The sequence below is a fragment of the Lactuca sativa genome, chromosome 5, assembly GCF_002870075.4.
Source record: "Lactuca sativa cultivar Salinas chromosome 5, Lsat_Salinas_v11, whole genome shotgun sequence".
Lineage (NCBI taxonomy): Eukaryota > Viridiplantae > Streptophyta > Magnoliopsida > Asterales > Asteraceae > Lactuca > Lactuca sativa.
In genome coordinates, this window is record NC_056627.2 from 107,380,374 (window position 1) to 107,404,135 (window position 23,762).

Consider the following 23,762-nt stretch of genomic DNA (forward strand, 5'->3'; position numbering starts at 1 on the left):
CATCCTTTCTAGAAGAAAGGTAAAATGATTATTTACCATCTCAAACAGTAGTTCATTCGGTGTACAAAAGAAACAGCCTTTACTTAAACAGATATCACTTATCCATTCAGCCACTTTACTCATACAAAAGAAATAGCATACAACAAAAAAGTGCAAATTTTTGTTCCATTAATAAGCCTCGATCCTAGTTTAGTGCACACTAAACATAAACACAAACACAAGTTATTTTGTCATGTCTTATCAATTGTCATACCTATTGAAAACATGAAGAGAGAAAGAGAGATTCTAGTGCAGAAAATGTAAACTTTTTATTTATTTCTCAATCAACAAATCAATGTTACGGACACAATACATACATATTTATACTAGACATGATGACAGTTAATGATGGCGTGAATGAATACTCTGAGATAGAGCGAGAAAAATTGAATTTGATTGATTCAACTTATAAGACTTTGGAACAACTAGAAAATTACAAAAATGAAACTATAAATTTTGAACAACTATTAACCAATCAATGCAACCCCTTTATGAACCGTTGAACCCTTTCAGAAGACACATCTTTAAGATACCCATTAGAGGCACCCATTGAAGGGAACGATTCCATTTTGTAACTGCCTGTCTCCCACAATATTACATAATACCCCCTGAAGTCTAGCTTATTTTCAACATAGCGCACACTAAACACAAACACAAACACAAGTTATTTTGTCATGTCTTGTCAATTGTCATACCTAACAAACTATATATATATATATAATAAGTAAAAAGGTGGAAACGAACACATTTTTTCGAGTTATATCATTGTGCTATCAATTCTCTCTTGTTAGAACATTACACTCTGAAAAAGTACAATGGCGTAATAGGAAAAGTTAAAAGTAGAATGATGTAATAAGCAAATCAATGAAAGTATATTGATCTTTCTTGGATTTAACTCTTGTTTCTATGCATAAAAACTTTAGCTATTATTCCATCAACAAGCAACAAGCCTGACTTAGACTTGTTGTAAAGGGGTATGCTCGAATCTTTGGGCTAAATGCAAGAAACAGCAATGTACTTTTCAAAAAAAAATTTATCATTATACTTTCATTTTTTCTTATTGCCACATTATACTTCCATAATTATTTCTTGTTAGAGCATTCCACTTTAAATAAATGTATCAAAATCTAGCAATGGGTAACCCGCTACCATCTAAATTTTACAAAGTACAATGTCGTAATAACAAATAATCTCGAAGCACAATGTTGTAATAAGATAAATGATAGTGTAAAGTTGTAACAAGAATAAATAAAAGTACAATTTTGTGAATAAAAAAAATTGGAAACGACATTGCTATCTCTTAACCATTAATCATTCATCCTCAACTTATATTATTTTTCTTTCTTCTTTGTTGACTAGTGCCTTTTGGATTTCAACTGCTATAGATATTATTTTTTTTGCCTAAGTTTTTGATTTTGATTGCTTTGCACTTTGTTTAATTTTCTTATGGTTTTATATCTGGGTACATCCCACAAACACATTATCAAACAAAAGAACATATAAAATAGAAAAAACTCAAAGTATAGATTATATATGCGTTTTATAGATTTGTATCATAAATCAGAGTGGCGCAGCGGAAGCGTGGTGGGCCCATAACCCACAGGTCCCAGGATCGAAACCTGGCTCTGATATTAGAGAAAAGCTTCCGAATATTTTTATTTTTTTCACATTTTCATTCTACATACATCGCTTAATCCACATATACTTTTCTCATAAAAAATGATACAAATTGGTTCCCTTCAATTTCTTTTTATTCTTAATCCACACCAAAAAGATATTGCTTTTTTTTTTTTTGTTTTACTTCGTATTATAAACTACGACTGTATCTCTTAGAACATCCAAATTAGGAGCTTTTCCAAAATGTAAAAGCTTTATCGCCTATGTGGGAGATTTTTCAGATATAGTTTTCTCAAAAAGACTTGTAAATTTACATACCTTTCAACCATTTGTTAAATACCCAATTTATAAAAAAAAAAAAAAAAAAAAAAAAAAAAAAAAAAAAAAAAAAAAAAACATTATATATCATTAGGTCCCATGAATAAGCTAATGAAAAACTCTCATATGATGAAATTTTTTGAGTTTTTTTGATTGATGAATTGGAAGTTAGGTGTAATAAAAAAAAAAAAAAAAAAAAGGCTAACAATAAGCTCTGCTATTGCGAGCGTTTGGAATATGATAAGCTTTTATCAACAGTCATAATAACAAGAAATTTCAAATACTTTAATTTACATGGGCAAATTCTGGCAACGTTAATTGTTCATAAGATTATTAAATACAAAGCTTCAAGTTCCACTTGTGATTGATTAAAAGATCTAGAGGTTTTATCCATTTGAAAATAAAAAGGCACACTATAGAAAATAGCAACATATTTTAGAGTTGCTACAATATGTAATCTTATACTTGTAAGCATATTACAAGGTCCATGTTAGTTGTTACATATTGCTATCATGGGTAGAAAAAAAAATGAAAGTTGTTGCTATTCTATAACTTCTCTCCGATGGGACTATTTAGGCTCAAAAAAACCAATACCCACATTAACAACGAAAAAGGTGAAAAGGCATTAGAACAAAGCATCAATATGGTAGGATTCAACTTAAAACAAGAAAACAAAAGACAACAGTAGTATTGTTGTTAATTGTCTCAAACAACAAAAGACAATATCATTTCACATGACAAGTGTTGGATGTTGATGCTTTGGTGCCATTTTTTGTTCCTTTAATTCATAAGCCCTTCTACATCTGAATAAACTAAAATATGAATATGACCAAACATGTCATCTTACAGAAATACAATTAATGCAAGAAATAGCAATGCATTTTTTTTTCTTTCTATTATATCATTGTATTTATACAGCTGTTATTAACTATAGAAGTGAATTATATAATATTGCTATAAATGTATTTTTCAGAGTACACTGTTGTAATAAGAAAAAAATTGAAGTGGGATACTATAATGAACAGATAAATGAAAGTACGATGCTATTTCTTGCATTTAACCCTTCTAAGATTAACATAACAAAACAAAAAACAAGATACCTTCTCAAAAGAATTTGAAGCAGAAGAGAAATCTTGTATTTGTTTCTGTAAGAGTTCAACACAGCTTCTCAAGATTTCCTTCTTGGCTTCTGTCTAAAATAGTAATTACCTATGGAGGGTCTAAGATGCAGTTAAATAATTATTTTTTAAACTGGTATCAACAATCAGAGTGGCGCAGCGGAAGCGTGGTGGGCCCATAACCCACAGGTCCCAGGATCGAAACCTGGCTCTGATATTAGAGAAAAGCTTCCGATATCTTTTTTCCCCTCCCGACACTTTCATCGCTTTATGAACCCTAATTTGATTGTCGCCCCTTCTGATGATACTATTTTTTCTCCATAATTACACATTCATCATCCACATGAACCCTAATTTAATTTTAATTTCATGCTTTTTGATTGTTGTTTACGGATAATCCAATATTTGGATGTTGAAACTTGAAACCCTTAAAATTGTGAATACCAAAGCATAGAAAACTCGGGTTCACAGAATATAGTCTCTTTTCTCGATTTATATGCATATTTGACTTATGATTATCTTCACTTTGAATTCCAACCTATTTGATTTTTAAATTCATCATTATTATCCAACTTTTGACAATCCTATCACCTAAAAAGCTTCTACTTATGGTATTCATGAATTTATTAGCTATTATTTTTCAACTTTTTAGGAATTTATTTGAACTTTATGCAAGTAAAATTGACTTGATCTCAAAAGTCAATTTTTATGTCTTCGTATAGGCAGCACCAAGCAAGGATCCTTGGTTTCACTATCGGGCAAAGATTCCTACAAATAAGGGTGTAATTCAGGTTATCTTTCTCCATTGTAAGTATTAAACAGAGAAGTTAATGTCGAAAATTTTAAGCATTGATGTAATAATTCTATTTTACTACTTTACAGGCCTTACGGATGTGTTTATTTTTTTTTTTCCACTTTTTGTTATCGTTGTTAAGTTTCACTTTCCTTTTTCCGTTTGGCTAATTCTCATTAGTTTCATGGCCTTTCTCAATGAAGCTTTCGGATCATTTGGTAATTGAAGAAAACCATAAAAGGTCAATTATGCATTTATAGTGAATAATTTTGAAAACTACTTACTTTGATTAATTACTCAAGATGGTTTTATTAGAGGTGTCCGGTGTAAAGCATTAACTTGTGGTTATCAAGAAACACAAGGAGAGTCTTAAAATGGGCTACTAAATTATAAAAGTTGCAGTGAAACACAGAAGATTAAAGGGGTTTCCTGTCACTCATAAAAAAAAAAAAAAAAAAACGTCTAATAGGAAGTCGGGAATAATCAGTGTTTGCTGTAATCTTACCCCTTAATTGGTATATTGTTTTATTGGTTGAAAAGATTGTCAGAATTTACACTTACTTTTGTAGATGGCAAAACAAAGAATGAGTTTTTCTTCACAAGGAAAGAATTGTCATGCAAATCAAACACTTTATCAAACCTTTAGGTTTGTTTCCTTTGAAATTATGTGTATATGAGTGAATGATTAACTAGGCTCATATACAAATATGTAATTAAAAATATATGGATTGGTTGACTGGTAAAGATATTCATTCCAAATTTTAAGGTTATAGTTTCAGGAAAAGCACAATTGTTGCTTTGGTACGTCCGAATCAGTCTCACATATGCTCAACGAAGTTTGTTCGATGCTAATGATTCCATTAACAATCATATTTATTCTGGTTGAAATATTTAAAGAGAAATAAATTGAAAAAAAAAAAAAAAAAACTTTTAGAAATAAAGCATAGTTTCAGCTATGAATTCAAAAGCAACAAACATTTTTTATAGTTGAAATGGATGACAATTTTTTGATGATATCATTTTATTGCTGTACTTTTTCTATTGCTTTTGCCGCCTTTATTTTAGCAAGTTTTTTTTGCTCTTAAAAGATATTTAGAATAAGCATTATTTTAGTCTTGATTTTTCATACATAAAATTGGAAACTAAAACTATTTCAACAATGGTTTCATATGTTTGTATAGCGGTTGAAAAATACCAATGATGAATGATGTTATACTTTACATATACATGTAAGTACATTGTTATTTCTTGCATTTTACGCATTTTTTAAATGTGGTCTTGTATATCTTTAACGTTGTATAAATCCTCATATTCATATAGCCTTTGCATTTTTCTTATTAGGAAGTGGTTGTGGTGGACTTGTGGTGGTGAATGGCTAAATACATGAATTAGTGATGTGGTTTCATTTGTGTGTGTATTATAGTATTCAAAATTTATTTCTTTTCCTATAGCATCCTACCTTTTTCCTTATCAGGGTTTGTGCGATGAAAATTCCGTCCAATTATAGGATTGTATTATCCACCTTTTCAAATTAAAGCTATGCACCCACAGTTGATTTAATCGGTAAAGATTTCCTTCAGCCATATTCTTGGGTTGTGCTTAGCACGGGCCGAAAACCTTTCTAGTATATATATATATATATATATATATATATATATATATATATATATATATATATATATATATATATATATATATATATATATATATCCCATAAATAAGCTAATGAAAAACTCTCATATGATGAAATTTTTTGAGTTTTTTTGATTGATGAGTTGGAAGTTAGGTGTAATAAAAAAAGGTTAACAAATAAGCTCTGCTATTGCGAGCGTTTGGAATATGATAAGATTTTATTAACAGTCATAATCACAATAAATTTCAAATACTTTAGTTTACATGGGCAAATTCTGGCAATGTTAATTGTGCATAAGATTATCAAATATAAAGCTTCAGGTTCCACTTTTGATTGATCAAAAGCTCTATAGGTTATTAGGTTTTATCCATTTGAAAATAAAAAAGGCGACCTATAGAAAATAGTAAGGTATTTTAGAGTTGCTACAATATGTAATCTAATACTTGTAAGCATATTACAAGGTTCATGTTACATATTGCTATCATGGGTAGAAAAAAAAATGAAAGAATATTTCTATTCTATAACTTCTCTCCGATGGGACTATTTAGGCTAAAAAAACCAATACCCACATTAACAACAAAAAAGGTGAAAAGGCATTAGAACAAAGCATCAATATGGTAGGATTCAACTTAAAACAAGGAAACAACAGACAACAGTAGTATTGTTGTTAATCGTCTCAAACAACAAAAGACAATATCATTTCACACGAGAAGTGTTGGATGTTGATGCTTTGGTGCCATTTTTTGTTCCTTTAATTCATAAGCCCGTCTACATCTGAATAAACTAAAATATGAATATGACAAAACATGTCATCTTACAGAAATACAATTAATGCAAGAAATAGCAATGCATTTTTATTTTTTTCTCGGATAGCATTGTATTTATACAGTTGTTATTAGCTATAGAAGTGAATTAGATAATATTGCTATAAATGTATTTTTCAGAGTACACTGCTGTAATAAGAAAAGAAATAGAAGTGGGATGATATAATGAACAAATAAATAAAAGTGCATTGCTATTCTTGTATTTAACCCTTCTAAGATCAACATAACAAAACAAAAAAACAAGATACATTCTCAAAAGAATTTGAAGCACCAGAGTAATCTTGTATTTGTTTCCGTAAGAGTACAACACAGCTTCTCAAGATTTCATTCTTGGATTCTGTCTAAAATAAGATACAATTAAATAATTATTTTATAGACTTATATCATAAATCAGAGTGGCGCAGCGGAAGCGTGGTGGGCCCATAACCCACAGGTCCCAGGATCGAAACCTGGCTCTGATATTAGAGAAAAGCTTCCGACATTTTTTTTCCTCGACACTTTCATCTATATACATCGCTTTATGCCCATATACTTTTCAGTTTTCTCATAAAAAGTAATACTGTACAAATTTGTTCCCTTCAATTGCTTTTTATTCTTAGTCCACACCAAAATATATTGTTTTTTTCTTTTGTTTTACTTTGTATATAAACTACTGTATCCCTTAAAACATCCAAATTAGTAGCTTTTCCAAAACGAAAAAGCTTTATCGCCCATGTAGTAGGTTTGTCTGATATGGTTTACTCAAAAAACACTTGTTAATTTACATAGCTTTCAACCATTTGCTAAATGCGCAATTTATATAAAAACAATAAAATGATATAAATAAAAATCATTGGGTCCTATAAATAAGCTAATGAAAAAGCTCTTTATTTGATGATTTTTTTTTTTTTTTTTTGGCTTTTTGGATTAATGAGTTGGAGATTAGGTGTCAAGAAAAAGCTTAACAAATAATCTCTACTTTTGTGATAAGCATTCGGAACATGATAAGCTTTTATTAACAGTTCATAATAACAATATATTTAAAATATTTTAGTTTAGAAGGGCAAATTCCGGCAATGTTAGTTTTACATAAGATTATCAAATACAAAACTTCAAGTTCCACTTGTGATTGAAAATATTTGGAGGTTTTATCTATTTGAAAAAAAAAATTGAAAATAGGTTGCTATTATAAGTAAATAAATGTAAGTAAATTCCTATTCTTCCACTTCTCTCCAATGAGACTATTTAGACTCAAAAGAACCAATGGCCCACATTATCAATGAAAAATGTAAAAAAAAAAAAAAACATTAGAACATAATAGGATTCAAGTAAAAACAAGGAAACAAAAGACAACAGTAGTATTGTTTGAAACAACAAAAGACGAAATCATTTAACACAAGAAGTGTTGAATGTTGATGCTTAGGTGGCATTTTTTGTTCCTTAATTCACATGCCCATCTACATCTGAAAAAAAAAAAAGATAAGATATGAATACAACCAAACTTGTCATCATCTTAAAGAAAAACTATTGGCATTTTAAGAAGCATAAATGCAAGAAATAGCAATGTACTTTTATTTCTTTCTATTATAGCTATAAAATAATGAAAAGATTTTTCAGAGTAGAATGCTGTAATAAGAAGAAATAGAAGTAGGATGCTATAATGAACAAAAAACGAAAGTACGTTGCTATTTCTTGCATTTAACGCTTCTAAGATTAACAAAACAAAAAAACGAAGGTACCTTTTGAAGAGCATTTGATGCACCAGAGAAATCTTGTACTTGTTTCCGTAAGAGTTCAACACGGCTTCTCAAGACTTCATTCTCAGCTTCTGTCTAGAATAGTAATTTCACTTTCAAACTTCATCATTAATAATCTTGTCTTGTAAAAAACTAACAAACCTTTTTCAGCATAGTTGCAAGGTTTTGGATCTCATTCTTTTTTATAGTCGACAACACTTGTGCAACATCTTTGAAATTTGACCTGGAAATCACATAAACATTACAATTTTATAAGTGTCATGATCAAAAAATATCTGACAAAATTAATGAGGCCAAATTTGTAAAAATCTCCTGTTCTTTCTGCATTGAGTCAACAAGAAACACCCATATATAACTAATTACTGGTTTAAAGGTTTTTTTTTTATTTCTTCTCATATGTATGTCTGGAAATCTTTGTTGAACTGAATGAGAGTGAGTAATTGACCATTTAGCCCTTCTGTGTAGAACTGATGTTGAATTAAAAAAAATAAAAATACAAGTATGTTGATATTATAAGTAGAAGATTAAAGTACATTGCTATTATTGGTAAACGAATAATATATGTAGAGAGAAGTAGCAGATGCATACTTATGAGGATAAAGAGGATCCAGGGTTTGTTCCTCTACAAGTTCCTCCACAATATCAAGAATGTTCCCCACCTGCAACCAAACAAAACATAGCATGATATGTTCCAAAACAATTTAATCAAGGCCTTAAGAAATGAAAACAATAAACAAATAAATGTAAGGTGCATTGTTAATGTTATTTCTTGCATTTGACCATTTTGAAAGAAATCAAGAATACCTTGGTCTCCTCACACAGAATTTCAAACTCATCCTGTAAGTAATTTGCAATACAAGCCATTATTAGAATTTGAAAACATAAAAAATTCAATCACCTATTAACAAATCATTGATAAACAACTTAATATTCTGATAAAATCCCATAAGAAAATAGCTGAGACTGGAAATAAAAAAATTATACCTCAATATTCTGATGCAAAGACACAATAACCTGTGAAATAAATAAATTAAAAAAAAAAAGAATCAGCAGTTAAGCAAAAATCTGAGTGAGTTGCAGAATATTACAAAAAAATAGAAAACCTAGAAGATGTTTTGTATGTGGGACCACACATCCACAGGTTTTTTATTTTGTTATGTATACAGTAAAATTTAAATATTTGTACTTAGAAATTAGAATTACAATAATATAAATGGTTTTCACCTTGATATATAGCCGATGAAGACGCTCTTGTTCAGCCTGTGTAAATCTTGGAAATGATTTGCAGAACTCCTTTTGGTATATAGTATCAAACAGAAACAAATGTTGAATAAGTGATAAAAAAATAAATAAAAAAACAAAAAAGATTGACCTAGCAAACTGCCTTCTTGATCAAAGTACTTCAGAGGGCTAGGAAAGTTATCTCTATCATCATAGGATAACTTAAGTTTCACACACAAGACAAGACACTTGGCATCTAATCAAAGAACAAAGTATCTCTGAAATAAAATCTCTCAAAACTAAACCACAAACAAAATATCCAGCCTCTATATTATTGACATTGACAACATCTAATGGTACGTTCTTGTGGACTTAATCAAGCCTAATTGAGAAGTATATGCACAGAATCAGATGATTTTCATCAAGAGCTCATTCAGCACTTGTTTATTTGCTGATTTTGGTTTCTATTTCCTTAGTTCCCAGTTCCCACCTACGAAATAAGTCTCCTCAGACTTAGGGTATCAACAACTTACTCCCTCCTGTAACCAAAATACTCCTTGTTGCAATAGAAATTTTAAATTTCGAAGTCACATCAGTCTCTTTTTTTGTTACAATTTGTACTATATGTTAGGGCATATTCAGTTTGACCTCAAAGCAAAACGTTCAATTTTAAAACAACAGAAGTGTAAGCAGGATTGACGAGGTGTGAGAGTGAAAAAGTGGTTTGTGTAAGCAAGAAAATGCAAATCGATGCATATAGATTGATTGCAAAAGGTTATTACCTCTTTGGAGCAAGTGGTGAGGAGGGCGTGTAGACCAAGCTTAAACGACGTTTTCAACTTTTTGTGTCGATAACCAATTCCAATTTCACGACTGTCTTTCTCCATTTCCATTTTTGTGTCCTCCTGCTGATTTGATTTCTCTGTGGATTTTTTGAGTTTCCGAGAAGCCAGAGGGTCATGGAAAGGGATGGGAAAGGGGCGGGAGATTGAAAATCTCTTCCAAACCGGGTATACCTGTGGAACCCGACCCTACTTAAAAACACATTATTGTTATTATTATTAGCACGTTTTCTATTAAAGAAAACCGAAAAAATGTCATACATATATCTTCTCACATTTTTAAATAAGTATTATTTTCATATTTGAGAAATTGGCTAGTTAGGGTAATTATCTTTATATATGACTATTACGACACATTAACATCCGGTCATAATGGTTATATGTGAATACTTCCAACAAGTTTAATATATATATAGGGTTAGATTATTTTGTTTTGATTATCTATTGTGTGCATGTATGACTGATTCTGGACCAATCATTTTAGTTATTTTAAGAAAGTAATTAATGCATATTACATGTTGAAGATATAACTATTATATCTTCAACATGTAATATGCATTAATTACTTTCTTAAAATAACTAAAATGATTGGTCCAGAATCAATCATACAGTCACACAATAGATAATGAAAACATTTGAAGATAACTCTCTCTCTCTCTCTCTCTCTCTCTCTCTCTCTATATATATATATATATATATATATATATATATATATATATATATATATATATATATATATATATATATATATATATATATATATATATATATATATATATATATATGAACAAAATAAAAAGGTAATTATCGTGATAATTCAATTTCACTTCTTTTTTATTTTACTTTCTAATTTTTTTGTAGTATAAAATTTAAAGGCAAATGCCATATTAGTCTACCAAACTTATCGTGTTTGTTTTAAAAGGTTACTCGATTATTTTTTGTACATTAAGGGAATGAAGTATGAATTTACCGCTTTAAAATGTCCTTATTTGACCTGATACCAGGTAACCAGGTAAAATGTGGTGATGTATGCTTGATACATAGGCTTAACACTTAAGAGGTTTGATGTAGGCCAAATTATTCTTTCAAACATTTTGTCGAACACCTTCTATGTAGTTCTTATATCTCTTTTTTTCTAACACCTTTATGCATTTCTTATTTCCCCCATTGACTGTTAAACCTTTACCGTAAACCCTTTAACAAGAGCAATTTAATTTTAGTAGTAATTATGTTTGAACAGGAGGAGAAAAGCAGAACGATTAAAGGGAAAACCTAATTATGTTATTGACAGCTTATTAAATTGAATACATGATATCAATTGGGTATTAAACAAAATCTTGACAAAACCGGGTTTTCATTCGATTTCAAGCCCTCGAGGATAGAAATTTGTACATAATCTAAAATCTGAAACGATGTATAACAGGTTTTAATCTCAAGTAGCATTACAATGAAACCGGTGTATAAAGAATCTGAAATCAACAATTGGAGCTTGGACTAACAACGAAGAAAATGAATTGGATTGTTCTGATTCACATTTCTGGTGCTCTGGTTCGCGTTTTTGGTGTGCCGATTTGGCTATTGGGTCGCTGAAATGGCAATTAGGCGAGAATTAGATTGTCGATTCCCAAAAGAAACGATTAACCAAAACAAACGCTTCAACCTTGTTCTGATTCCTTGATACTAGATACGATTCGTCGAGGCAATAATTTGTGTCAACCAATGAAATCTCACAACCGTTGACCAAAACTGACTTCGACAAAGGCAAAGGCTAGATGATTCTAAAACTTGAAGTATGTCACACCCCCGAACCAGACGGCGGAAACGTCCGAGGGCTATTGTGACTCAATTGAATACCATCACAATGAATATACATGAAACATAACATCATACATCACCAAGCATTGAAATATTACAACTGGTAGCGTTTACATTCAGTACATTGATCCATATCATTACATGACCAAAAGTAAATTGTTCGATACTAATTAAACAAACAGCAAGACATTACTGAGTACATTTTTCCCTTTCGATTTACCTGTTACCTTAGAATACAAGTATTTTGAAAAACGTCAACATATGAAATGTTGGTGAGTTCATAAGTAATGTTTGAAATATAATGTTTTGTATTGTTTCGAAAACCACCAGAAAATCCGATATTTTCTGAAAAGAGCATAGTATAAAAAGTGTGAAGATCCGTAAGTATGCTTGTTTGTTGGTATAAATGTAAAAAAAAAAATGTTAAACTTGGTATGCATCTCTTAGGTGTATGAATTGAAAACCCTAGGAAAACCCGATGTTTTCCTAATACTTTGAATTAAGCGTTTTATATTTTGTTATTTCGTTGCAACGTGTGTATTCGATGAGTCCCGGTGACATTGGATTAATTATGGATTGTGAATTGTTATAAACACACATTAATGAAAATGACTAGTTTACAACTATACAAACGATCCCTTAGGCGTCGTTCGTACTATTCACTTAATCCAACCACCCTGACTTCTCATAGCCCCACAACCGAGGAGGAAAAGAGGATGTGAAGCCCCCGATATTTTCATAAGTCGTTCAAGGCTATCGTGAATGCGAAGGGCCCTTAGCCTGACTCGCATTGGTGAATTCTCGACTTCGCCAGCAGTACCAAAGGACCCTTGGGGCCCAACAGCACAAAAGCCATTGAAAGTCCTTTTACACGGAATTAGGTCATATAAGACCCAACTACATGTAAGTGAGTTTCCTTCGGGCCTAAAGATCATGTCATTGGGCTAGCTAGGCCCAACAAGCACGATTTGAAACCTTCGGGCCCAAAGATGGTGTATCGACGTCTGGTGTATTCCCACGTGTGTATTGACTTCCCGAAATTTCCACATGTTTATTGAATTCCCGAAATTTCCGCGTGTGTATTGTGTTGGATTAGTGTCTAAGTCCATAACTATTTTGGTATGTACTTGACCCGATTATGAGCATGGTCCTTTTGGGTTGCCTTCACCATAACAATATGTAGGATGATTTAAGGAGAGAAAGGTTTAAATATGATTTATTAATATATTATGAGAATAATATATTAAGAGAGAAATCATATTGTTTAATTAATATTAGTCAAGAATTAATTGTTAATTAATTTTGTGGCTAAAAGAGATTAATTAAACTTAGGGGACTGAAGTTGTAATTATAAGATAATTATAATTGGGCTATGGATCACCTAATAATATATAGGTTGGACGAATTCTATGGGAAGCCCATTAGAAATCGTCCAAGGGATATGTTTAAGGAGTCCATGGGCTGCTTAGGGCCTAAGCAGTCAAATTAGGGTTTCCTAGTTGTAAACCCTAATAGCCTACATGTATATAAAGGGCCCCTATGCCCCAAAAACGTGGACAAGTCTTCCATTAGGGTTTCCAGCCGTTTTTGGTGCCTCCCCTTTCTTCTCCTCTTCATCCAAGTTGTATATGGTGTTTGTGACTCCATTAGAGGTGCAGCACTTGAGACACTAAGCTTTCTAAGGCCAATCCAAGCAAGGAATTGATTGTTATTGCTATATAACAATCAAAGGTAATTCTATAAACCCTAATTCAGTTTATAATATGTTAGATCTAAGTTTGTTAGTCTTTGATTCAAAGCATGTACAATAGAGAAACCTAGATCCAAGCATTAGGGTTTGTATGAGCACATAGGATTGTTCTTATGCATAAAACCCATCAGTGGTATCAGAGCCTTGATTGGTTTCAGTTGTATGTGATGCTTAACTGCTTTATTTGCTGGAAAATCGATTTTTGGCCTCTGCCCGACCTGACTCGGCGAGTCTAGGGGTCAGACAGAGGGAATTCCGGGTTTTTGCTGCTGTTTTGACTTGGATTTGATACCTAATTCGTTTTTTGAAGTTAAAATCTGATTTTTATCTTAAATTAGTGATTATCCTTGCCAAAACAATAGATAATTTCAAATCTTTTAAATATTGGTTATTTATATGATAAATATGGTTTATTTCAAATTATTTGGTAATTATCTAATGACTAAAAATAAGATTAGGTCAAATATAGATAATGAATAAATTAATTGTTTAACTTATATTATTTGTTATTTGATCCTTGTGATGTGAAAAAAAATCTCAATTGCACCCTTTAGGTTTTATAGTTTAAATTTGAACTTAAAAGTTTCGTTTATGAAATTTAAATAAGTTAAACCCTAATGTTTTGAAATGTTTCAAAACTTGCCCTCAAGTTTTGGAATTTTAAATTTGATTAAAAGTTTGATTTTGAAATGCTAAATTCTAAAACCCTAGTAATTTGAAAAGTTCAAATCACACCCTTATGGTTTTTATTAATTAATTAAAGTGTATAGTTAAAAGTGATTTAATAAACCCATAAAGTTTTTGGTTTACATTTAATTAAATTAAAAGTATAATTTACTAAATTAAACCACCTAGTATTTTAAAAGTGTAAAATACACCCTATACTATATATAACATTAAAAGTCTAATATTATATATATGTATGAGTAAACAGTCAGTCTTACCGTTAGTAGGCCTCATTCACGAAGCTGGTCTATAAGGGGTGTTTAAGGAAATTGCCTATAAAATGGCGATTGAATGGGTATCCACTCTTACCCACCGCACTCTTGACTAGTGGAGGGTCGTTAGCCGAACGGGTAGGATAGGACAGAAACCTTCCATTATAAGTATAATGAATTACAAAGTAACTAAATGTTTTTACAAATTCCCAAATCATAGTTACTTTAGAAAAAGTGTGAAATTGTATGCTAACCCATGGAATTACACTTCGTACCCTTGTCAAACGTTAGTGGAGCGTGTGTGGTTAACCGGCACACTAATTTGGGGATGACATTGGTGGCGAAGGGTGGCTCGATGCTTATCATAGATCAATGGAGCGTGTGTGGCTAACCGGCACATTGATTAGGTGATTGTAACATTGGGTGCACCACGTGATTCGTATGGTTATTCACACCTTATTTGTGATCCTCGGCATCCCAGTCACAAATAGTAGGGCATAATCGAGATTAAACATGCCATTGAAAAGTTCAATGAATCTCAAAAGATCTAGGAGTTTCAATTCATTTAAAACTTAAACTTCTTTTTCGTTTTTCATGGTGGAAATTGGTAAATCGTCATTTACCTACCTTCAAATATTTTGCAACTAGATTACGGCATCCCTTTTCTAGGTTGTAGAATATTGTGTTGGATCCTAGCCTTAATGACTCATTTGGGTGTTTTATTAAGGACTCTAATCAACTTAACTTGAATTTTCTCCCGTTTTGTAGATGTCTAACCGGTGTATTCCCGAATCCCAAGGAAAAAGTGTTCCTAATGAAAGTGAAAGCTTGATTCAAAGTGAGAGATCAATGTGGACTAGCTTAATTTCACTTCATCCTCTTCCTCCCGTTGTTCTCCCTAGCCCTAATGATCGAAGACTTGAAAGGTTCAAGATCACCGAATCCCTATTGGAAATGGAACATCAAGATGGCAAACCCGTATGTGCTCACATCCTAGGGATGAAATCACACATTGATAGGTTGATCATGTTGGGTGCGTCTATCTCAGATAAGTTGGTTGTGGACTGGGTTCTTCAGTCACTCCCTGAATCATATGATAAGTTCATTAGAGAGTATCATATGATGAAACTTGACGCAACCCTCATTGACTTGACTTATATGCTTATTGCTGCTGAATCAGAAATGATTTGGCAAAGTAATGGAGCATATTTGTCCAATAAGTCAACCAACCATGCCTCCGTGGACAATCTAGGAGAATCCACCTGTTCCTGCTGCCAAGGAAAGGGGAAATGGATACGAAGCTGCCTGAAGGACCTGAAGAATCTAAGAGATGGGAGAGTCGACAAGTATGGCTCTACTTCAGGTATAAAATCCACTATCTAACTCCATTTAAATTCCTATTCTTTATTCATAATGTGATAAGATTACATTTGCATGTTTTGCAGGAGTAGAGAAAAGAGAGGAAGTTTGATGGAAGAGCAAGATGAGTCTGATCACGAAGAAATGGATTTCGATCGCATGAATTCGAAGATCAGATTTTGAGCTTAGGAAGTTATGATAGATTTGTTAGGAGTATATGATTACATAGTTTTTCGTTTGAATTTTGCATTGTAAGGACATGTTTTCCGCTGTTTTATCAAATAAATTTTGGTTTTTTATCTTATTTGTTTATCCTTGCAATGAAATATATGAAAAATTGATGTTTGTGTACTTCTATTATTAGCAAAATGGATTTGATTCTTAATTATGTTATTTGTGGAAATGTCAAAAGTTTACCAAATAGGGAGAGTTTCTCATCGCCCAAGTTTCAAGTGGACAGAAACTTGGAATCATGCAATGTGTATTGCATGATGAATGAAAAACTTTCACATTTGGGAAACTTAGACTAATTCTTTTGCAAAGTGTCAATTGAAGGACTAGGAGATCGAGTACACTAGGTCGTACGTTGATCAAGTCTACCACAAGAGTGACAAAGATATTCGTCATGATTTACTAAAGTTTAGTAAATATGGTTATACTTATAAGATTGAGTATAATTCTGAGTTAACTGAAATAGTTTCAATCAATAGCAGAATGAATAAGAAGAATCAAGAAGGCAGAAAGATAAAAGTTTCTCCATTCTAATAAGAAGGGAGAGTACCTTTTATTGTGTTTTATGATAAGTCTTAATGATTAAGAACCATGTCTCAATTGATCCTCTAAGTGAGTCTTAGTGCAATTGCATGTCTAAGAAGAGGAATCAAGAATTGTAGAAATGGTTAAATCAATAAGTCAATCATACTTAGTTCTAATATCAAGTCTTAAAGTCAAGATTGTGACATTGAGTGAAAAGTCTTAAGTAGGTTTATAACACTCATCAAATGTGGAATTTAGAAAAAGGTTTTCTTATTCTTGCACATTTAAAATTAGTAAGTTGTGATGTCTTGGATAAGACAAAGACCAACTAGGACCAATTGTGTGAAGTGTTTTGTCTTGATAAGAACTACACTAACTCTTGAATATTTGCTTTGTCAAGAAATCTTTCTTGACAAGAGAATCTTATATGTCAAGGAGTCAGTGGGAGTCTTAATGGTCTTGAAAAGTTTCAAGAACAAATCAAGAATAAACCTTATCGATCATCACTAGCACACGACTTGAGGTTTACAACCTGTCGTACTGACATTATCTTGTTTTCTGTGCCATTCCAATTAAGTTAATTGCGTATGTGAGTTCTGTGAGTTCTCATTTGAATGCATACTATAGCCTTAGTCGATGGAAAGTACATTGATATGTAAGGACAAGTTACTAAACTACTTGGAAGACATGGTGGGCACTCGTGTTACCATAAGGCAAGAAATCAAGATTAAGAAAGTTCAGTCCATATTAGTTTGGATTTGTCGCAAACCTTGGTTTTGGCAAATTCACATGGATAGGAACTCATACACCATAAAATCTAAGTGTCATAAGATTCCCTCCTTCATGAAAATGACTGTGAGGAAATACTTTCACTAATAGTGGTTTTAAGAAGATAGCGATTGTGAAAATTGTATTCTCACATTCGATTATGGTTACGACATCCCTTTCCATAGTTCGAATTGTGAGATTTGGAAATTAGTTTGAACATTTGGAACTTAGTAACATAAATTCTAAATTGTTTAAACACACATATGAGCTATCTAAGGCAAAGGTGTAGGCTTATCGAAGCATTTGGTATTAGAAATATGAATTTCAGATATTCAATAGGCATTGTTTTCTGAAACTTCATTTGTTCTCTGAATACATGTCAAAGCTAGTGGGAGCATAAGTGTTATGCTTATATGATAGTAATCATCATGATAGTGGGAGCATAAGTGTTATGATTGTATGATTATTATGGCGAGTATTGCAAGTTAGCAATATTAATTATAGAAAAACAAAGATTCAAATTTGCAAAGTTACATGGGTTGAAAAGTTGTTTTGCTATAATTAAGGGAGAGAATATTATACTTCGTTTCAAAATCTAAAGCTTAGATTAAGAAATTTTAATATTTTCAGTCAAAGGGTACATTGTGTGTTCTTAAAATTCGATTATGATTACGGCATCCCTCTTCATAGTTCGAATTATGAGAACATGACACATAAAATATTATGGCAAAAGATTAGTAAAGTATCATATCTTTATGTGAGACATTATGCATCGTGTCCGATACACTTCGGGTATAGGATCGATTGCAAATGCTATAATAATTTACCATTCTAAAAATTTTCAAATGTCTAGCGCATTAAGAGGGAAAAAGGACTAGAATGGGTTTTGACTAAAATAATTAAACAACTATCAAAGGACGATCCAAAGTTCACTAAGGATTGGTCGCTTGTGAGTAGTTGGAAGTATGGTATTGAATGGACCATATCGACATTATTATGAATAGATAAGATTCTATTAAGAATGAGTTGTCATACGGCAAATGTGGAAATGTTTCCATATTGGGAGTTGCACATTAAGAATCTATGTCTAGATTAGAAACTTTTATGCAAGAAGGATGTTCAAAGGAATGTACTTTGAATGTGAGACTTCACGTCTATAGAATTGTCTTGTAACAATTCCCGATAGAGTACTTTGTAATTTCATTGGTCAAGTCTTGGTGACTTTTGTGCTATGACTTTACAAAAGGATCGTTGCGTAAAATGTTAGAATCTAGCATATTCTAGTAGTGGCAAGAACCTTGTGTTCTTACACTAATGATAAGGATTGGGAATTGTGAAATTAGCATCATTAAAAAGGTTTTTCAATTGATCTATTTCACAAAGTAAGGACCATAGGAAACATAGTGTGCATGCTTTATGCATGGGATAACTATTGTTGTAATTCGAGTAATAAGTTGATTTTCTGAAACAGTAAACGATAATAATGAGTAATCAATATGGTGGTTAAATAGAAGTGTTTTATTTACTCTCACAAGTTTGAGGCCATATAGGATTAAGTATTATTCTTATGTTTCAATTTGCATGTTTTGACTTCCAGAATAACTAGGTTATTCAAACATCCACAGTCGGTCATACGTTGGGAGTAAGTATGAAGGAAGATTATCATGAATCTGTCTGTAGATTGTCCGAAGTGTTTAGACATAGCACAAGTTTGCTGCAGAGTTCATGAATGCTTTGATAAGATTAAAGTATTGGATTAAACCCACGCTCACTTGGATCATTTCATAGTTTTATCACGAGTGATTAGTGAGACGATAATATTGTATATTCTTGAAACCGAGACGTGTGAGTTGTTATTTGTTGGTCGGTTACACATTGATAATAAGTAAACGCACCAGTAACTTGGTGTTATAAAACTTATTGTTGTGTGTGACTCGATCAATAAATGCAAGCGAGCATATGAGTCGAAGTTTATCCATTCCTTTTACTCAAAGTGGGATAAAAGCGATATCTGTGGGCCTCTCGATGATTTAATGATGACACCTAAGCGCTTGGCCAAGCCGGGACTAAGTTGATGTGTTCAATTGTAGTTTGTTATCAGTCGTCATAAATCGGAAGTCGGGAAACAGTATGGAGAGAATGATTAAAATTCATGTCTTTTGTCTATACGATATCTTGAGAATGGAGGAATATATAATCCCTTATCTAGAGGACACGCTATCTGATAAGATCAGAGTTGACAGCGGCTTTTGAAAGCCACGATTGCTAATCAGGTTCTGAAGTCATACAGAAAATAGTTATTAGACTTATCCAAGTGGGAGACTGTTGGATTAGTGTCTAAGTCCATAACTATTTTGGTATGTACTTGACCCGATTACGAGCATGGTCCTTTTGGGTTGCCTTCACCATAGCAATATGTAGGATGATTTAAGGAGAGAAAGGTTTAAATATGATTTATTAATATATTATGAGAATAATATATTAAGGGAGAAATCATATTGTTTAATTAATATTAGTCAAGAATTAATTGTTAATTAATTTTGTGGCTAAAAGAGATTAATTAAACTTAGGGGACTGAAGTTGTAATTATAAGATAATTATAATTAGGCTATAGATCACCTAATAATATATAGGTTGGACGAATTCTATGGGAAGCCCATTAGAAATCGTCCAAGGGATATGTTTAAGGAGTCCATGGGCTGCTTAGGGCCTAAGCAGTCAAATTAGGGTTTCCTAGTTGTAAACCCTAATAGCCTACATGTATATAAAGGGCCCCTATGCCCCAAAAACGTGGACAAGTCTTCCATTAGGGTTTCCAGCCGTTTTTGGTGCCTCCCCTTTCTTCTCCTCTTCATCCTAGTTGTATATGGTGTTTGTGACTCCATTAGAGGTGCAGCACTTGAGGCACTAAGCTTTCTAAGGCCAATCCAAGCAAGGAATTGATTGTTATTGCTATATAACAATCAAAGGTAATTCTATAAACCCTAATTCAGTTTATAATATGTTAGATCTATGTTTGTTAGTCTTGGATTCAGAGCATGTACAATAGAGAAACCTAGATCCAAGCATTAGGGTTTGTATGAGCACATAGGATTGTTCTTATGCATAAAACCCATCATATTGAAGTATCGTCGTGTTATTAATTTCGGATTCGTTATTGATTCGAGACCGAATCAGTTCGTTTGATAACGATTTTGGTGTTGAAGGTGTATTATATTTCGCCGATAGTCGTGGTACTAGTATTTCATCATAACAGATTTATTGTTTAAAAACACTAGAATTTTTCTTTTTGCAGCCCCTTTCTTTTGGATAAATTTACAATTTTGACCCTTTGTATAAAAGAATTTCCATTTTAGTCCTTAAACCATTTTTCTTGACACTTTAGTATAAAAACTTGTTGAAAAGGTATTTTTCAGCTCAAATTTATTTGAAAAACAGTTTTAGTCCCTCAAAATGAAGTTTTCTCGGCTGAAACCTCTATTTTCGCAATTTTTACACTTTTGGCCCAAAATAGAAATTTTTTGCATCTTTGGTCCCTTTTAAATATGAAAAGTATTTTTAACCCCTGAAATGGACTTGGAGCACTAGTAGTCCCCTATTTTACAGAAAAATACAGTTTCAGCCCCTCTAATTTGAAAATCTCGCAATTTGGGCTTTATTGGGCTGAAAAGTTCATTTTTGGCCCATTATGCTTAAAATTTCACATTTTAATCCTTCAAAAGAGAATATTTCCAGAAAATACATTGTTGAAACTGTTTTGACTCATCTCAACCATCAGAATTTGTATTTTGTCATTTTGGCCCCTTTAACTTTATATTTTTAACATTTTAAGTCCAAAAATGGGATTTTAGTCCAAAGGAGTTCATATTAACCAACTTGGTTATTTTTCTAGAGTTGATTTGTATGAAATAATATGATTTATACTTATTTTATTCAACATAATGTAGATCTCGGTTTTGAGTTCCTTTTTGACTAGATCCAACACCATAATCACATAAGAACATAGAAATAAACATAGAAATCACACAAAGCATACATATACTCATAGATCTACACATTTGCTTGTATTCTCCCCCCACAAAACTTATAAAAACCAAAAAATAGGGGGTATGAAGCTCACCTTTGGGTGTGGTTTCGGTTTTGGAGAAGAGATGGAAAGAAATGAGGTGATTTTCGGCCCTAGCAACCTTTCCTTGAAGATCTCGAGTTTAGGAGCTTCTAAGGTGCAAGATCACAAGATTGAATGAATTTAGAAGAGATTTTTATGAAGTGAAGGGAGTTAGATCATAAGTTAGCCATTAACTTACCTTAGATGATGAATCACTTTATGAAGATCCTTAAGCTTCTAGCCAAATTTTCAAGATCTTGGATGGAGAGAGCAGGTGATTCTTGAGTAATTTAGAGAGTGTTTTTGTGAGGTGTGTGTGTGTGTGTGCTCTCGGCCGAAACAAGAAGGGAGGGGAGAAGTGAGAAGCTTGACAAGATTTTTGCATGGAGATATGTGTGTTGCATGGAAAACCTAAGGACAAAAATGAGGTGTCACCCAACAAAGTCAACCCTCCTTCTTTGTGGGCTTGGGCCGAGAATGGAGAGGGGAGAGAGGGGATTTTTGGGCTTTTTGCCCCTAAGCCCATATTAGAGTTAGGTTGAATGATTGTTGGCCTTATAAAATATAAGTGTGATTTTTATGCTTTATTAGGCTAGATTAGGTTAATTATGGTCCATAGTAGTTCATATAATTGATTTATTTCATTCTAGGCCCAATATGGCCCAAAATGTTGGAAATAAATGAAAGTGGGTCCAATTAGAGCCCATTTAAAGGTTCTAAGCTCAAGATAGTCAAGTAGGAAGCTTATTGGCCCATTGGGCCCAATAAGGAAGTCCTAGTCCAAAATGGACCTACACAAGAACTTCTAGGGTTTCCAATTACTTGTTGACTATTTGAAATGCTTGTATGGTGTACTTGATTGAAATTTTGTTGCCATGAAGTAAGCATCTTACATGATCTTAAGTTTTTGCTTCAACATTTTACTTGATTGTTGTGATTACAAGACACAAAATTTCTAGTTGTGACATCATCCCCCCGTTAGAGGGAATTTCGTCCCGAAATTCTGTTTGAAAGCTAGATTTGAGAATGCTAGAATAGGTGGGGGGGGGTACTTTTGCTTCATTTGGTCTTCGCGTTCCCACGTGAATTCTGGTCCACGCTTTGCGTTCCACCGTACTTTCACGATCGAGATGCGACTTTGCTTAGTACGCTTCACCTCCCTGTCCATGATTACAATCGGCTCTTCCACGAACAGGAGATTCTCGTTGATTTCGATCTCGTCAAGGGGAATGACGAGTGTTTCATCTGATAGGCATTTCTTTAGATTAGAGACATGGAACACAGGGTGTACATTGTTTAGCTCTGTGGGTAGTTGCAGTTTGTATGCCACTGGACCTATTCGGGCGACAATTTCGAAAGGTCCAATGTATCGTGGGTTCAGTTTTCCCTGCTTCCCAAAACGAATAACCCCTTTCCAGGGTGAGACTTTTAACAGTACTCGATCCTCGACCTGAAATTCTAAGGGCTTTCGCCGTTTATCGGCGTAGCTCTTTTGTCGGTCGCGCGATGCTTGTAATCGAGCTCTGATTTGAATGATATTTTCCGTGGTTTCACGAATGATCTCCGGTCCCGTTAGCGCCTTGTCCGACGTAAGTGCTCTTGCTAGCTGGGTGTCGCCTACTTCAGCCCAACATAACGGCAATCTACACTTACGCCCATATAGTGCTTCGAAAGGAGCGACCTTAATGCTCGAATGGTAATTGTTGTTATACGAGAATTCGAATAAAGGTAAATGGGTATCCCAAGACTTCCCAAAGTCTATCACACATGCGCGAAGCATGTCCTCGAGCGTTTGAATGGTTCGTTCACTTTGACCATCCGTTTGTGGATGATAAGTGGTGCTCATGTCGAGATGAGTTCCCAGTGCTTTCTGGAGTGATTGCCAAAAACGTGAAGTGAACCTACTGTCTCTGTTCGAGATAATAGACACTGGAACTCCTTGGAGTCTCACGATTTCGCGAATATATAAATGTGTCAATCTCTCCATCTTGTAGGATTCTTTTATTGGTAGGAAATGGACAGATTTCGTCAGTCGGTCGACTATTACCCATATGGTGTCTAGTCCATCTGACGTCTTAGGTAGCTTGGTCACGAAATCCATAGAAATTCCTTCCCATTTCCACTCAG

At 32.9% G+C, this 23,762-nt stretch overlaps 1 protein-coding gene across 1 annotated transcript; it reads right to left on the reverse strand.

The window, feature by feature from the left end:
- Nucleotides 1-7,601: 7,601 nt before the first annotated feature.
- LOC111885036 (uncharacterized) lies at nt 7,602-10,307 on the reverse strand. Its single transcript, XM_023881329.3, has 8 exons — nt 10,082-10,307; nt 9,303-9,371; nt 9,063-9,092; nt 8,883-8,915; nt 8,667-8,737; nt 8,220-8,301; nt 8,061-8,153; nt 7,602-7,784 (listed from the first exon to the last, which is right to left on the reverse strand). Exons 1-8 carry the CDS (start codon nt 10,190-10,192, stop codon nt 7,779-7,781), a joined length of 495 nt encoding a protein of 164 aa, XP_023737097.1. The 5' UTR covers nt 10,193-10,307; the 3' UTR covers nt 7,602-7,778.
- Between the last annotated feature and the right edge of the window lie 13,455 nt (nt 10,308-23,762).